This window comes from Asterias rubens, chromosome 7, assembly GCF_902459465.1.
Source record: "Asterias rubens chromosome 7, eAstRub1.3, whole genome shotgun sequence".
NCBI lineage: Eukaryota > Metazoa > Echinodermata > Asteroidea > Forcipulatida > Asteriidae > Asterias > Asterias rubens.
This window is the reverse complement of record NC_047068.1, coordinates 8,365,501-8,382,226: the sequence shown is the minus strand read 5'-3', so window position 1 is coordinate 8,382,226 and position 16,726 is coordinate 8,365,501. Positions and strand designations below refer to the sequence as shown.

Genomic DNA, 16,726 nt, shown 5'->3' with positions numbered 1-16,726 from the left:
GGATTATGAATAAACAATTAACTAAGGTTTAAAACAACTAGTTTCCATGTTATTTACAAATTTGAAAAAAAGCCCGACACGAGAGGGCGCTGTTCGTGACGTCAATCGAGGCGCAATGAATCGCATGCAGTGCCAACATAAGATAGTGACGCTTGGCACAAGCTACAATGCCTGATTTTTTTCACGTTAGGCAAATGCTCCTTTAGGTTCGTTACGTCTTTCAGGTACCTTCTTCGACTTCCCCTCTAGCTGGAAAAATTGTTGGGATGGCGTCATGTTTTAGAAAAGAACTTTTCTCTTCATGTCAAAATGTGTATTCCGGATTCTCGAAGCACAACGGCTAGAAGTGTTTGCTGCACTGCGCTGGAAAAGACTTGCGAACTGACCCCATCTTTAGTTGTACAAACAACTAAACAATTCACGACTAGGACTTGAATGTACGTGTGTTTCGATGTTCGATCGAGGCAAAGTCTGACTCGATTGACGTCACAAAAGGGGTGGCGGAGTCACCCCCACACAACTTTTTTTTTTTTTTTAAACATATAAATCGTTAAAAACAATTACTCCAAAAAATTTGTTATTGTTCAGAAACATAAATACTCTAATGTTTGAAGAAAATAAAATTATATTTCCAGGTGACTTTAAGTGTTTTAAGTGTTCAATGAACATGTAATAAGCTTATAACTTCTTGCAACGTTATCCCCCTGTGAACTTGTAAAACTAGTTTCCTAATTCTGCACAATCTATAGTACAATCTAAAGTGCAGTGTGGTCTTCCAATCGCAAGTTGATGCAACTCTCTCAATGAAGAATATAGGATTCAACCTGTCTCTAGCCACCAGGCTTGATGTGTCATGGGTTCGAATTCCACCCGAGTGATTTGCCTGTGGATTTTGTCCACACAACTCAGGAAAGTATTGAGTGAGGGTAAAACATAATTATAGTTTCTAAATAAACAGACTCTGAACTTCTTGCTACATTTTGTACAACTTCTTCAGTGTAGCAAACAGGCTCTGAGTCTGAGCTCATGCCTGGTACATCACAAAAGGAAATTGCTGCGATGCCCCCTAGTCATTGCCTTGGTGCCCTGGAGATGCTCCAGTAGAAATGTACAATTTCCTCATTGGGTGACCTTTACCAAGGAGAAAATACCTTGGTGCCCTTTCCCTTTTAAAAAAAGAAGCATAACTTCTTGCAAAATCTTGTTCAGCATAGCGATACACATTGATAGAGTTCTCTCTGTGTTCATTGTGAACTGTACAAGCATTGTCCCCATGCGATGTAAAACTCATTAACAAAAACCCTTGGCCTCCCATGCTGACTTCCAGGTTGTAGTTTTTGACACTTTCACTTTGCTTGCCGAGCTAGGAAACCAGTACATGTGGTGAAGGCCTTTTGAGTCTCACAGGAAATGCTTTGGGTAATTTATTCTGGTCGGGACAGATGTTTTTGACTGTTTCTGTTTGTGAGCGACAAAACTGACCCAAGCATCATTTGGCATAAAAAGCACAGATGAAAATTTCAGACTTTTATCTGAATTCACACCTATTTATGTCTGCCTGGTGAAAAAAAACAGTACTTAGCTCTGCTGTTTCCTTCAGATAATTTTTACGAAATGTTGCTCTCTGATATGTCTTTCTGGCTAACACTGGGGATACTGTTCTCAGAGGTTGAAAGCTATACCTCCAGGGGTTAACGAAAAGGTGGAAATCTCATCATTTCAACATGCCTTCTAAAATTCAGACCTTTTTGTAAGAAATTACTGTTGCTTTTGCATGTATGAGGTTTTTACATAACTCTTTTAGCCATAAAACATGTACTTTGGAATGATAAGATGTAGTCCATGTGCAGCCTCCTCTGGCAATTTACAGTACTTTAGTATTTTTTAGGCATACTTTTAGACTTCGATTGAAAAACTTATGGCAAAGTATTGTAATGAGACATAATAACACATTTAACTTCTGGGTTAATTGAAGTTGGGAAAGCAAAGTCAAACAAATTGTGCCGAGAGGCTTTCGAAGGAAAGAATATTTTAGGCTGCCGCTTATCTTCGGAAAGCATTTCTGCCAAGTTTTAGTGTTGTTTGCGGGTTTTGAACAATTTGAAACATTTCAGATGCTAAATATTGTATGCCATTTGAAAATGTTACTTGACATTTTACTGATGAGCAAAAACAACCAGGAAACCATGTCAGAAATGGTACGTGTGGCATTGTATTTTTTTGGCTGGTAAAGCCCCTTTCACACGAGAGCAAGTTAGCAAGGGTTGGTAAGTTTTTACAAAATGCGCCTCATGTGAAAGGACAATAATTTTTGAAGTGTCCAGGGTTACTTTGTCAAATCTTGTCCAACATTGCTACATTTTGTCTGAGGTCCGGACCTACAACATACACTATCGGAAGTTTTGACCAGGGACATGGGCTACATCATCGTGTGAAAGGAATCCTTGTTTATTGAACGACGTCCTAGGAGAAAATGCCCATACAGCGCATGCTATTGTGGGTGCTAGCTTGTCCAATCAAGGTGATCAGGACTACCAATTCGTCATATATCACTCTCATGTCGCACAAGGGTTGTTAGTTTTTAAACTTCAGTGAGAAAGCTCACAAAATCAGTCACACACAATGATAACAAATAAACAATCAACGCTCGTAAATGTTGTGGCAAAGTACCCTGGCTACATTTTGGCTCAACTTTATTCTGGTAAGCAATGTTTTGCTGTACATAACAACTTTTTGTGCTTTTGCAGCTCTTCTTTGAATTTGGCTTTGAACTTGAACTCGTGCTCAGAAGTAGAGAGTGGCCTTCTTGAACAATGGCAAACGAACCAGATCTTTCTGCTCGCACCTTGCGTTCAAAAGTTAAATCTTGACCAAAACTTTGACTTTTTACCAACACATGGGGACATTGACTCCAAAAATGGCACAACCGAGATTGTGGCAAAGCAGGGCAAAGTGACGCAACCAATATTTTAGCACTAGTGTAACCTCAGGTGAATTTTGTCAATACAAGTCTTATGTGTTTAGTGAAAGATAATAGTACGTGTAAATTTATGTACTTAAGATACCCAGTTATCTCTAATGAAAACATCTTTGTGTTTGTTATCTATCTGACCTCGGTAATGTATTTATACTTGTAAACTCAACACACACATGAAACAATAAATAGTTTTAGTTTATGACAACTATAAAACTATGACGTGAGTTGTTAATTTGTAGAGCAAATCCAGTATAAAATAATACGTTTTTGCAACTGTTTGTTTTCAGCTTAAGTGTTGCCATGGGTTTTTTCTCCTTTTCCTATGTGAATTGTACTGCATGGTATTGTAGTCCCTGCAAAAGTACTCATATTAAGTTGCTTGTCTTTTTATATTGTGGTTTAAATATTGTAAAAGCAATTGAATTAAGGCAGCCTGGTTTGGTTTTGGCCCACACACCGATGTGTGTCAGCACTGTATACTCGGTACTTTCCCGAGTCCTGTGGAAAAAGATCACAGGCATGTTACTCGGGTGGGATTCGAACCCACGACCCTTGCAATTCTAGAGCAGTGTCTTACCAACTAGACTACCGAGGTTGCCCAGTAGCTAGAGGCAGTTTGAATCCTATGTTTTGGCAGCGGGTACCGCTACGATATATAATAGATGTTAATTTTGAATCGGGGATAAAGAATATTAATTTTGTTTTTTACCCATACACCGATGTGTAAGCACATAACTCGATATGTAATGAAATGAAAGTAAAATGAGTCATTTGTCAACTTAAGTCATTTTTTGTTTGTTTCATGTTCATTCATTTGAAAAGAGCATGTTTGAACACTTTTAGGTTCAAAAGTTGTGAAAGTAGAAACACCAATGATATAAGCATGGAGGAAGGAAGAGAAGGAGCTCGAACGAAGGGGCTTCAAAAGCCGAACCCGTGGTACACGGTCGTTTAACGACACCTTGTAATCACCCACATACCTTATACATACAATGGTGACCTGGCGTCTGTGAGTTTGCGCGTGTGCACTTGGTTCTTCACTCAACTATGGTGTTGTATGTCGTATGGATATAATACAGAAAAAAACAAAAAGAAATTGAGACCTGATAAAATTTGTGTTCACTTTCGCCCACCAAAATCGAAAAACACAATTGAACACCAACCACCGTCATGTGCTAATACCCAAATTTTGAACCACCGCTAGTGACAGGAAAGTCACAAAAAATGTAAAAATATGCTATGATATTTCCATGTAAACACCACAAACGGTAAATGAAAACGTGTATATTCACAATTCTTGTCTCCAATGATTCAACTTTACACGAAGGCAACGGTGCAGAGTGGCGGTACCACACCTTATGTACAAAGAGATCTAATCGCACTCACATCAGCCGTCCAGCAGGAGGTCTCCAATCTTTTTCCACTGGTCAGACAGGGGCATTGTCAGGGTATTCTTTTGTTACTCTGCGGTTTTGCAGGTCGTTCGAACTCCTTCTCTTCCTTCCTCCATGATATAAGAGAATAGTTGAGTTGTTTATTGAACATACATCAGCACGTTTTCTTTCAATGCTTATCTTAACCCAGGCCTGTTTGCTTTGTTTTTGAAAGGGCAAGGGCACCATGGCATTTTCTCGTTGGTAAAGGGGCACCCTTTACTTTTAAATTTCTACTGGAGCATTTCAAGGGCACAAAGGGAATGGAGGCGCATTTCACAAAGATGTAAGACAAGCCTTATCTCGACTTAGGACGAGTAACTCGTGCTAAGGCCTAGCTACACGTTTTTGATCTTAGGAGCTACACACAAGTAGTCCTATCTCTTTGTGAAATTGACCCCTGGCCTATTCCTGTTAAAGGCAGTGGACACTATTGGTAATTGTCAAAGACTAGCCTTCACAGTTGGTGTATCTCAACATACGCATACAATAACAAACCTGTGAAAATTTGAGCTCAATCGGTCATCGAAGTTGCGAGATAATAATGAAAGAAGAAAACATCCTTGTCACACGAAGTTGTGTGCGTTAAGATGGTTGATTTCGAGACCTCAAGTTCTAAACTTGAGGTCTCGAAATCAAATTCAAGGAAAATTACTTCTTTCTCCAAAACTATGGCACTTCAGAGGGAGCTGTTTCTCACAATGTTTTATACCACCAACCTCTCCCCATAACTTGTCACCGAGTAAGGTTTTATGCTTATAATTATTTTTAGTAATTACCAATTGTGTCCACTGCCTTTAACCCCTGTTTGAAGAAGAGAATTTTCAACATAAATAAGATGTATTTTGGCATTTGAATTTACATTTTTTTAATTGTCGTTGTTGGTTTGTTTTGTCTTGTTTATCCATAACGGTATTTGTGAGAAAGGACTCCTTTAGCTTGATATGCCTCCTATATTTGAGAAAGGTCAGACAGTAGTAGAGTTACAATGTTCATGTATACAGATATTGTGATTTTGTTGCGTTTAAGTTCTTGTATTATGGCCGTTTGTTCAGTACACTCCATATGTGACAATCCATGAACAATGCCCAACAATTATCATCTCAGGGCGGACAGGACAATGTCAAGTACATCTTCAGATAATTATTGCCTTTCATGTGTTTAGTTTGTTTTTTTGTGGGTTTTGTTCGCTGAGTTCAATTGAATTGTTGACCTTGTATTGCCCCACATGGTTGTTTATACTCAGGACAGTTTTTTAATCAAATCGGTGATAACAATTTCAATTTGTTTTATGTGCAGGTAGAAATAATTCAATGGCAGAAATAAAGAATACCCACTGACTGTGTACTTATACATTTGCCGTGTACAAGCTACACTGATAGATTTACATGTGAACAGACTTCACAATTGTGTTTCTGTAGCTTAAAGCCATTGTACAAAAAAAAACAGTTCACAGATTTACAAATAATTTACAGGGTTTACAGAAGGTAATGGTGAAAGACTTCTCTTGAAATATTGTTCCATGAAATGCTTTACTTTTTCAGACAACATTAAAAAAATATAAATTCTAGTTAGCGAGAATTACGGATTTATTTTAAACACATGTCATGACACGGCGAAATGGGCGGAAACCAAGGGTGGGTTTTCCCGTTATTTTTCCCGACTCCGATGACCGATTGAACCTAAATTTTCACAGGTTTGTTATTTTATATGTAAGTATATATTTACCGAAAGTGTATAATGGCTTTAAAGGGAAGGTATACGTTTGGTCCCATGTTTTGTGTAACGCATGTAAAAGAACCCAGTGCACTTATAAAAAAGAGAAGGGGTTCTCCCCGGTGTTCCTGGCTGTGGCTGCTGAATGCGCCGTAGCACCTTGTGAACCCTTAGATGGTGCTACATAATTGGGTCTCAGAATGCATAACTTTCAATAACCTATCTTTCTGTGTATTAATATATACTAAGCGCCTTGAGTACTTTGCTGGTAGGTACACATGTGCTATATAAGACTTTGATATTATTACTATTAGTAGTATGGTGTGGATCAGAGTTTGAGTCCCACTCGAGTCATATTTGCCTACAGGCTACATGTACGTGGGGTTTTTTCCTGGATGTTTAGTACAGCACTGTATACGCAGTGCTTAAATTAATATTCATAAATACCTCAGACAGTTCCGTTATTCCTATTTGTGGAGAGCGCGTCACGTGGGGTGTTTAAACCTTTGATAATGACCAGTGTTTATGACCGGTTGTGAGGGGGACAGTTTCTTCATTCTTATTGGTCGAGAGCAACGGCTGGAACAGTTGTGCCACATCTAGAGATACGCGCTATGCGCACAGCCATCTCCTTATAAGGAGTTGTTAACCGGAGGGCCTTACCATTTCATAGTTGAAGGGGTGTTGTGTTGAAAGAAATCATTGAACAATTATAATTTTTGCATTTATTTTACTTTTTGACCAAAAAGTGTTGATGATTTTTTACCGAAAAGGTATTTATGAATGGGAATCAAAGTGTGTTGAATCGGTTTTCAACTAGTAGTTTAAACCCGCCAAGGCCTGGTTCTTGATAGTTTACCTCGACTTCATCTTGGTAAAATTATCAAGAACCAGGCCTCGTTGGGTTTAAACCACTAGTTGAAAACCTCTTCACCACACATTGATTCCCTTATTCTGTTGCATTTATTGCATAAATATATCTGATAAGGCATTATCTGCTGCTTCCAAGGTTGTGCCGTTACTTTTTGTGGCTTTCCTGGCTATCAGTGGTATGATAATGTATTGATGTTGATTTTGATAAAAGAAACTTAAACAGTAGGCCTGTGATATCTCTTTTAAGAACAAAAAGAAAGCAGGGCTTTTTAATAAACACTTCTGTATTATGAATCAGGTAAAAAAGAAAAACACACAAAATGGTTTCTGTTGTGGTTTTGATGTTTCTGACAATTCAATTTGGGATGGATATCATCCGTCCTGTGTGCACAGCAAATCAATCAACTTCTTGACTACCACGCTGATGATTGATGTCCATTAATATGCCGGCTGGATTCCTGCAATCAGTTCCAAATAAATTGGATGTAAGAAGTGAAAGACCATTCTGCAATCATGGCTCAAATGGTAGGGAAAAAGATCACTTTACAATCGTGTTTCAAATGGCTTAATTGACTTGCATCTTTGATAGCTTCAAGATAATTAATGGTAGGGAAAAAGATCACTTTACAATCGTGTTTCAAATGGCTTAATTGACTTGCATCTTTGATAGCTTCAAGATAATTAATGCCTCTATGAAAAATTGCTCACAACCTTGTACCTTCCATGGCCTTTCTGGCAGGCAAGATACTTCACTGGGCATATGTATGGTAAATGTTTTACATTTTGTCTCATGATTTCCACATGAATTCAAAATGTTAGATGAAGTATTGAGTTATGCACCCTTTCTTCATATCAAATTTTTCTATTTTTTTTATTTTATTTTTTTTTATTTTTTTTTTTTATAAAGTACAAGTACTTTTTGTTTATTTCATACATAATGCACTCACAACAAACCACGAACATACAAAACAAAATATAGACAAGACAAAACATAGACACCTTATCAAGAAGCAATTAATAATTAAACCGTAAACCTCCACTTTGTGGTAAACTTATGCATTGTATTTGAGCAAGTCGCAATCTTTCTTTCTAATTCATGATTTAAATTTTACTAAATTAACAACAGAATAAAAGTTGATGAACATCAGACAGTGCAATCTTCATAACTATTTATCATCATAAGGTCGAATGTGCTTGGCTTTCTTTCTTTCTCTGTCGTTCTTTGCATTTGGTAGATCTTCAAACCTGCATCCGGTATCCTCCATCAATTGGTCAATAAAGGTCTTCTTCTCTGGTGTTTGTCTACCATGGGTGGGTTTCCAAAGTAGAATATCTCCAGCGAGTTCCTCATTGCTACTCTAGGAATGGCCGGCAAACCGCATTCTTTGTTGTTGAATGGATCTAAACGTTGCTTATGAGGGAAACTTGAATTTTTACTGGAATTTTCTTTCAAAGGGTACTTGGCAATGACCTTTATTAAGATGTGCATTCAAGTTTGCTTTAGTCAAAGAACAGAAAGATCACTGTGTTGCTACTGTTTTTTTTTTTTATATCAGAGATGAGATTTGTCAGTCTTTTGATTGATTTCAGACTTTTTAAAATTCTACCTGCTAATAAAAAATGCTATACTAAGTTAAATAAGACATGCTCTTTGATCTACTTCTCTCGCGTTGAGGATACTGTTCACAAAAGCTCCTTGGAATCTAGAACTCCAAATGGTGATCAAAAGGTTGAAAAACCATCATTTCAATTTATCCCCTAAGAGTTGAATCCCAGTTTCAGTCTTTTTTTGTTGGCAATGACTCTCATCCCTGTAATATAAGTATAGTTTCATTGTACATGACACCCTTCTTTGTTATTTTGCCAAATAAAGACTGTTAAATTGTTTGAACTGTACGTGCGGTTGAAACAGAAGGCAAACCACTCAGTAAAATAACCTATGACTGTACAAGGATAAAGGTTTTGAAAGCAATTCTTATCCGCTCAGCCACAACACACCAATAGCGGTGCGGGGTAACTGCCCATTGCCAAGGCTGGTGTAAAACCAGTTTACTGCACAATGCAACAGAATCCCTTATACTTTGCTTCAGTTTAGCAGGGTTTTCATCTCGATTTAACATCTCTTATTATCGTTGCGGTACCCGCTGCCAAAACATAAGATTCGTACTGCCTCTAGCTACCGGCAACCTCGGTAGTCTAGTTGGTAAGACACTGCTCTAGAATTGCAAGGGTCGTGGGTTCGAATCCCAACCGAGTAACATGCCTATGATATTTTTTCACAGCTCGGGAAAGTACTGAGAATACAGCGCTAACACACATCGGTGTATGGGTAAAAACTAATTAACATCTTGATTGTGTTACATTTTGATTGATTTAGCATGGTGCCTAGAAAACACTCAATGGTGGGTAGGTTTTTTTTATATGAGATTGTCTAACATCACAAGGCCACAGACAGCCAATTTAAGGTGAGGGCTATCCACCCAAATCAAGTGTAACTAGGGGCACATTGCCACCTACTCCTGAGGCTGAAACAGTTACCCCCTTCACAGTCCAGAAGGATGTAGGCATGGGTATCATCCACTAGGAGCCTGGCTGGTAGAGCAGAATGCACTACCTTCCCAACTTGAACAGAAAGTAGAAATAGGCATACATGTAGTTAATAACCCACACGGCAGTTTAATTTAAATCACTTGTGCACCTAGATAAAGAGTGAGCACACAAAGGAATGGAATGGTTTCATGTTGGGATTGTTTGAAGAGAAAGTGAGACTGTTTGATCTGGGCATTATTAATGGCTCGGTAGAATCCAATCCAAACACCCCCGAAAACCGTCCGATTTCAAACAATGACCTCAAAATTAAATCTTCTTTCCAGTCCAATGTTGACTTTGATTCTGTGTTAACCGATCATAATATTGAGACAACAAAATGGAGGGTTTACCCCCAATGTTTTTTTTTCTTGGAGGGAAGGAAGTCTTCCCGTCAATAGCCATCAAGACGACTTTAGCCAGCAGTGCCTCAAATGATATCAAGACGACTTTGGCTTGTTGTGTCGCTTACCTCATAAACTTTTTCTCTAGTCAATCTTCAAGTCTTCATTTTCTCATTGTTTGGAATTTAAATTTGTGTAAGAATGATCTGCAGTTTAATCTTCTGTCTAGAGTCTTATGTTCACTTCAATTCCGTGTTAAAGGCTCTGGACACTGTTGGTAACTACTCAAAATAATTGTTTAGTATAAAAACTTATTTGGTAACAAGGAATGGAGAGCTGTTGATAGTAAAAAAACATTGTGAGAAATGGCTCCCTCTGAAGTAACGTAGTTTTTGCGGAAGAAGTAATTTCTCGCTGTCATTTGAACTGATTTCGAGACCTCAGGTGAGGTCTCGAATTCAAGCATCTGAGGGGACTCGACTTGTACGACAAGGGTGTTTTTCTTCCATTATTAACTTGCAACTTCGACAACCAATTGAGTTTAAATTTTCACAGCCTTGTTATTTTATGCATAATGTTGAGATACCCCAAGTGAGTAGACTGTCTTTGACAATAACCAAAGGTGTCCAGTGCCTTTATTCTATCATTATTATTGAGATATAACAAAGCAATTTTTTTTACGGAGGAAGATAACATTTTGTTGTCAATATAGCCAGCCAAACTACTTTAGCTTGCTGAGTCACTCAGTTGCAAGCTGTTTCTCTGGTCTGTCTTCAAGGTTTAATTTTCACAATTGCGAATTTAAACTTGTGTATGAATGATCTGCCCATCCAGTAGCTTTCTTTATGTAGCTCTGATTATAAATGAATTATCTATAGGACCACTTGGATGGAATTGTTACTGGTGGTCTCAGGTGTTTGAACTGGCAATTTGGTCAGCGGACCGCTGTTTAAAAGTGATCACTGAAATATTTGCATTATAAATTATCTCTGATTGAATGTGTCTTTCAGGTACAGACCTACTTCTGGTGCAGCAAGTCACTGCCACTATTAGTGTGTGCTCTAGCTGGGGACCATTTTCATAGAACTTAAGGTTTTCCATAAGCAAATCTTATGACTGAAATACAGTTTAACACCGGTAAAGTAGAAAGAAGAACTGATCCTTTCCTCAATAGTTTTCTGTAGAAAGAGATATCAGAAGCAATAAGCCATTAGTGTTCGATTTGATTATCACAATGACATGCCTAATCACAAGTTACCACTTCAATTTGAATTTACTAACTCGCAAATGGCTTTTTTTTTTCAGAGTTTATACATCTGCATGGGCAAGGTCAGAAGTCATGAGTTTGCTATTCAGAATGATTATCGCTTTTTTTCTAACCAGTGAACAATCCACATTGTGCACGATGGATTGTAATTGTGTTTTGTCTATTCTGTTGTTCTGTATGCCCCCAGGGTACATGTTTGTCTACATGTATATTTTTAATGGAGCCATTAACTTGACAGCTTGTATTGTTCTGTTTAATCATCGGCATCCGTCTAGCCATGGCTGATTTTAAACAGTGGAAAATATCTATACAAATTCATAAAACAGCAGATGTGAAAACATTATGGCTGATTTTGAACGATGGAAAAATATCTATTACGAACTCATGAAACTAATTTGAAAACAATGGCTGATTTTGAACATTGGAAAATATCATAACAATTCATGAAACAGTAATGTGAAAACAATGGCTGATTTAGAACAGTGAAACAATTCATGAAACAGTTTGTGAAAACTGGCTGATTTAGAACAGTGAAACAATTCATGAAACAGTTTGTGGAAACAGTTTGTGAAAACAATGGCTGATTTCGAAAAGTACAAAATATCTGCTACAATTCATGAAACAGTAATGTGAAAACAATGGCTGATTTATAACAGTGAAACAATTCATGAAACAGTAATGCGAAAACAATGGCTGATTTTGAACAGTGGAGAATATCTATACAATTCATAAAACAGTAGTGTTGTGACAAAAAAAAGGGGGGGAAAAAACAACTCAGGGACGATTTTCTTCCTACTTTAGTCTGGTTTCCGACTTATCGTTTTGCCCTTGGAAAAATATAGACAATTGTGATTAAATAGTCTGAAATGTCTGTTGGAGCCAACAATAAATGTGCATGTAGGTCAGCCCTTGTACTTGATAAAATGGTCCTACTGTTTCCAAGGGCCTGAAAACTGTCAATGGCGTTATAATTTGACACAAGCATAGTCGATAATTATTGAGAATGACTCTGCTTTGAAGCATAAATTCATAAACAATGATTTCTTCAGTTTAATAAAAAAAAGATTTAATGAAATTTGTATGCACAAAATGTTTACTTTACAATTTATGTACCTGTAATTGTGGCTGAATTTGACTGAGAAAGATGTTAACATTTCCGGACGTAATAGGGCCATGTCACACAAGACAATTTACAGGCAACCAAGAAGAAAAAAAGCATACGCTTCAGTTTCTACATCTTTGGGGTTAGTAGGATACTAAGAAAAAACATGTGCATACAGTGCTATTGGTTGCCTCCAAATTGCCTGTAAACAAAATTCCTTTGTGTGGATATTGGTTTAATTTAGTTGCAGCTGATACAACCTGTGGAGAAATTATTCTTGACAATTCTTCAAAAAATACGTTCTCTTCTATAACATAATGTGAATACAGGGCTTGAATTGTACGAGTCTGGCGGACTGGTGTTTTTCAATTGAATACATAAGTACATCACCATATAAAATCTTGAACAGAAACAAATGTTCAAATGTTGACTTTGAGTCTGAAAACACTATTTGAATTACATTGAGTATACCTAATATCTACAAAAGCAGATGAGATAAAACTTCTTCACAGTTGTCTCAGTGCATTGAAATGCACGTTGTCAGGACTGGGGAATTTTACTTTCATTTGATTCTGGTCCAGTTAAAATTTTAAGTTACAAACCCAGCTGTCTTGTGATTTTTTTTTTCTCCCAAATTCGAGCCCCGAAACATATAACTACAGTTCTAACAAACATTTGTTCAATTCAAGATCTTTTTTTCTCTTGATATGGAGTTTGATATGGAGTTTATTACTCCATTTATTCAACATTCATCAGCAAAAGCATACATCAAATAAACACACATTAAAAAGACACTCCAGTAAATACTTCTAATATATAACAAGCACAGTCGGGAAATAGCTCAGAAAATAACAATAATAATAACAAACAAAATATTTAAATAGTTAAATGAATACCTTTAATATATATATACAAATATCTACAATTTAGCGTGACAAGATCTTTATATTTTGATTTGTTTGATTATGCTTGCAGGTCAGTCGCTGCTACAAATTGCTGAAACCTACAAACAAATAGAAGCTGAACGAGAAATCACAGTAAGTAACGATCACCAAAAACTGATCCAGACCTCATTTTAATTTTTGTTTAAATAGCTTCCTCTATGCATACTTGTATGTCATTTCCGAATGACTAATTCATTAACTGTAATTACTCTTTTAATATTGTTACCCTCCCAGGGTTAATGGGTGTGTTCTAGTTTAGAATAAAACATAATACAATACAATGTAATTAAAGGAACGTTACAGAATTGGTAAGAAACAAAATCGTGAAGATGACAGATTTACATAAAACTTACACGGTTTAATGATGATGATAGTTGAAAACATCCCTTGAAATATTTCTGTCTGAAATGTCATGTTTGATGAGAAATAACTTTAAAAAAATATATAGTTTCGCATTTGGAGTTTATCGCCAAGTGAGCGTTTTCTTCAGGTTTTTTTTGCATCGATGTCATGTAAAATGTGTAATCAGTTTTCCACTATTTCTCGTGAACCAGTTGGCTGATCGCTCTCAAACTTCTCCAGCTTTGTCAGTTTATGTATGTGGTGGATTACATTAAGTGCTTACACTGCCAGCCAATGTTTTGTTGCAAAACCAATTCTGTAATGTTCCTTCCTTAAACTTGGTTCCGAGTATGTACACAGTTTGTGAGAGCACTTGAAAGTCTGCATCCATCTAGCGTCCCCAGAAGTCTCACACAGCCATTTTGTTTAGATTGAGAAAAAGGGGATAAAACTCTAAGCCCAATTTCATAGAGCTGCTTAAAAGCAGAAAATATTGCTTGAGAATTATATGCAGAATTGAGGAGGAGACCATTTACAAAGTGTGTGACATTGCAGTTTGGCTGGTAACCTTTATTTTGTATTGTGCTCAGCAACTGTTTGTGCTTAAGCAGTTTGATTAAAATTGGGCCCGCTCTTGCTAACCTTTGAAATACGCTTGACGTAAGCGCAGAATTCCCTCCTTCCATAAGCAGTGCATATTTGTTTATGGTAAGCAGAGCGATGAAAATGGGCCCCGAGTGTCCCCTTGCTCGTTACTGAAAATATAATTGCAGGGAATGTTCTTCAAATGCAACTGCAGTGTAAATGTTGACAAAGAATATTCCAGAGATACATCCTGTGTGTACGTGTGCACTATCAGTAGCTACTTTTTTTTCCTCGGAACAGTTACAGGAAATTTCGGACGGAAACCCTTGGGGAAATTCGCTCTCAACAGGAAACGGGGTCAAGGGCCAACCAAACATTCGTATCGCACAATTGCACGATATACACGACCTAAATCTGATGCTTGAGAAGAAGAAATCGGTGAACACAAACGTTATAATGGAGTTTTGTGCACCTGACTAAAGTTCTGGTGTTGTTTGGTCCATGAGCAAGACACTGCCCCATAATTATTCTGTCCCTCAGATGGGACATTAAAGCACGCAGACAACATTGGTAACTGTCACAGACCAGTATCCATACTTTTTTTGTGAACCAACATACACATTATAGAACAAAGCTGTGACAGTTTAAGCTCAAGCGGGCTATTGATTGGGGCACAGGAAAACAAGTCCCCCCTTAAAATAAAATCCTGGTATTGCCCCCTTAAAGATGTTCAATAAGATCCGCCCTAAAAAAAATATGTAATAATAATAAATAAAAAACCTCCCATGTAAGTGTACCTTCCGACTGACAAAAAAAGTCCTGTATGTATGCCCCTTATAAAGAGCACTTTAATGGGGGAAAACTTAAAACAAGTTTTGGTAACAAATGTCTTATAAGCGCTAAAAAAAACCAGGGCTAAGGCAGTAGGCCCCTACAACCATTACTGTTTGTGTCTGTGAATTTGAGACCTGCAGTTTCAAAATGTAATATAACGAAGAAAAATAAATACTGACAGTCATCATTGTTGAAAATCTAGTTCCCTGGACAAAAGCTTTACCTAACTGCCACTATAGATGCAGGCCGGTTTGACTTCCTGGCCCTTTTGTGTTTATCTCGTTTATTATCTCTACACACACCTGTCGGTAATATTACCTACCCTTTTCTGATTGGCCAGTTCTAAGTCCAGGTCAGCCTGAAATATCAACCGATTATCAAGCGTTTCTACAGCAATTTAAAAACAAAACGCATTCTTTTTACTCAAAAGTGTTGAGAAAATGAGTTTTTTTGTTTTCAGATTTAAACATACTTAATGCCTCAATATAATTTTTTTTCTAATTAGCCTCATTTTGATCTGCCTGGTTTTTCCTGGGGAGCAAAAGCCAAAATCGTCAATACACTGTTTTGATCCAGATTCATAGATTTGCCCAGTCCCTCAGAGCTAGCCTCCGAGCTAGTCGATGTTGCGCCCAAACAAAAAGAAAAAGCGATCACTAGACTAGTCAATAGTCAGGGATCATGTCTAGGCCACAATACATCCTGGGAAGGGTTCTTTTTCCTTGATTCTTACTATTTTTCTACAACTGGGGGTGTCTTCTCTTAACATCTTGTTTTTATGTTATTGTTCTTTGTTATTATTTGTTTTTATAAAGTTACACGCTTTCAGGAAGGAGCTTCTTAATCCCATCGAGGCTAAGATTGAAGAGGATTGTAAGGCGCTACTCCAAGCTCAGAAGACGTACCAGAATGAGAATAAAGCAAAATCTGAGGTACAATTAAGTCTCTGTACATTTCTATGATGGCTAGGGTTTTATTCTGGGAGGGGGGGGGGGGATTTAGGGATAATTCAGGCCTTGAAGTCTGTTCTTGAAGCGTAACATCATTTGCAATGTAATATTAGCATTAATGTTAGCCTTAAGTGCATGTGCTTCTGTTCAGTCAAAATATTTTGCTATGCAAAAGTGCTGAATGAAATCTGTTCCACTGCAAATCACAAAAACTCATTTAAATCTTTTTTTTTTCTTTTCTTTTTTAATTGTCTCTTCCACTGAAAATCCTCCCGAGACTATAAAATTTGTTTCTGGGGTTTGTGATGGTAGCACCCCACAAAGTCCTCATTAGGGTATATATCCTCCGTGCAAAACTTTCAAACCATCAGTATTTTTACTTGAACTCTTGGTGACATTCTGATTCAGGCAAGAAACTACCTTGTAATTGTGTCAACCGCTCTTAAAATAAACCCCCGAATCACATCGACCAATGACAGCGCACGACGAGTTTGATGGACACCTTGAAGACACACCCCTCTGGGGTGCTGTTTACCGTTGAGGCTCACTAGCATGGTGGATTAGTCACATCCATGCGGTGGGCTTGATGATTAATACAATCATGATCATCACTGGTTTCCCGCCAAACTTTGCCATCATTATGTGGTTGGGGGGATTTTTCTCTGATGCTTTAATGTGGGTGCATTTTTGTGGTCCTAGCCCATAACTATTTGGTTGATTTTGCTATTGGTTGATCACTGGCCGATCACTGGCCATCCACCAAAGAAGGCAGT

At 37.5% G+C, this 16,726-nt stretch overlaps 1 protein-coding gene across 2 annotated transcripts in view; it reads left to right on the top strand.

Annotated features, from left to right (window-relative positions):
- LOC117292265 (brain-specific angiogenesis inhibitor 1-associated protein 2-like) overlaps positions 1-16,726 on the top strand; it is a 59,612-nt gene that overhangs the window by 14,603 nt on the left and 28,283 nt on the right. For both annotated transcript variants that reach the window (XM_033774258.1, XM_033774259.1), the window contains exons 4-5: positions 13,274-13,335; positions 15,819-15,935. In XM_033774258.1, the coding sequence (XP_033630149.1) occupies positions 13,274-13,335; positions 15,819-15,935 (179 nt within the window). The remainder of the gene's footprint in view (positions 1-13,273; positions 13,336-15,818; positions 15,936-16,726) is intronic.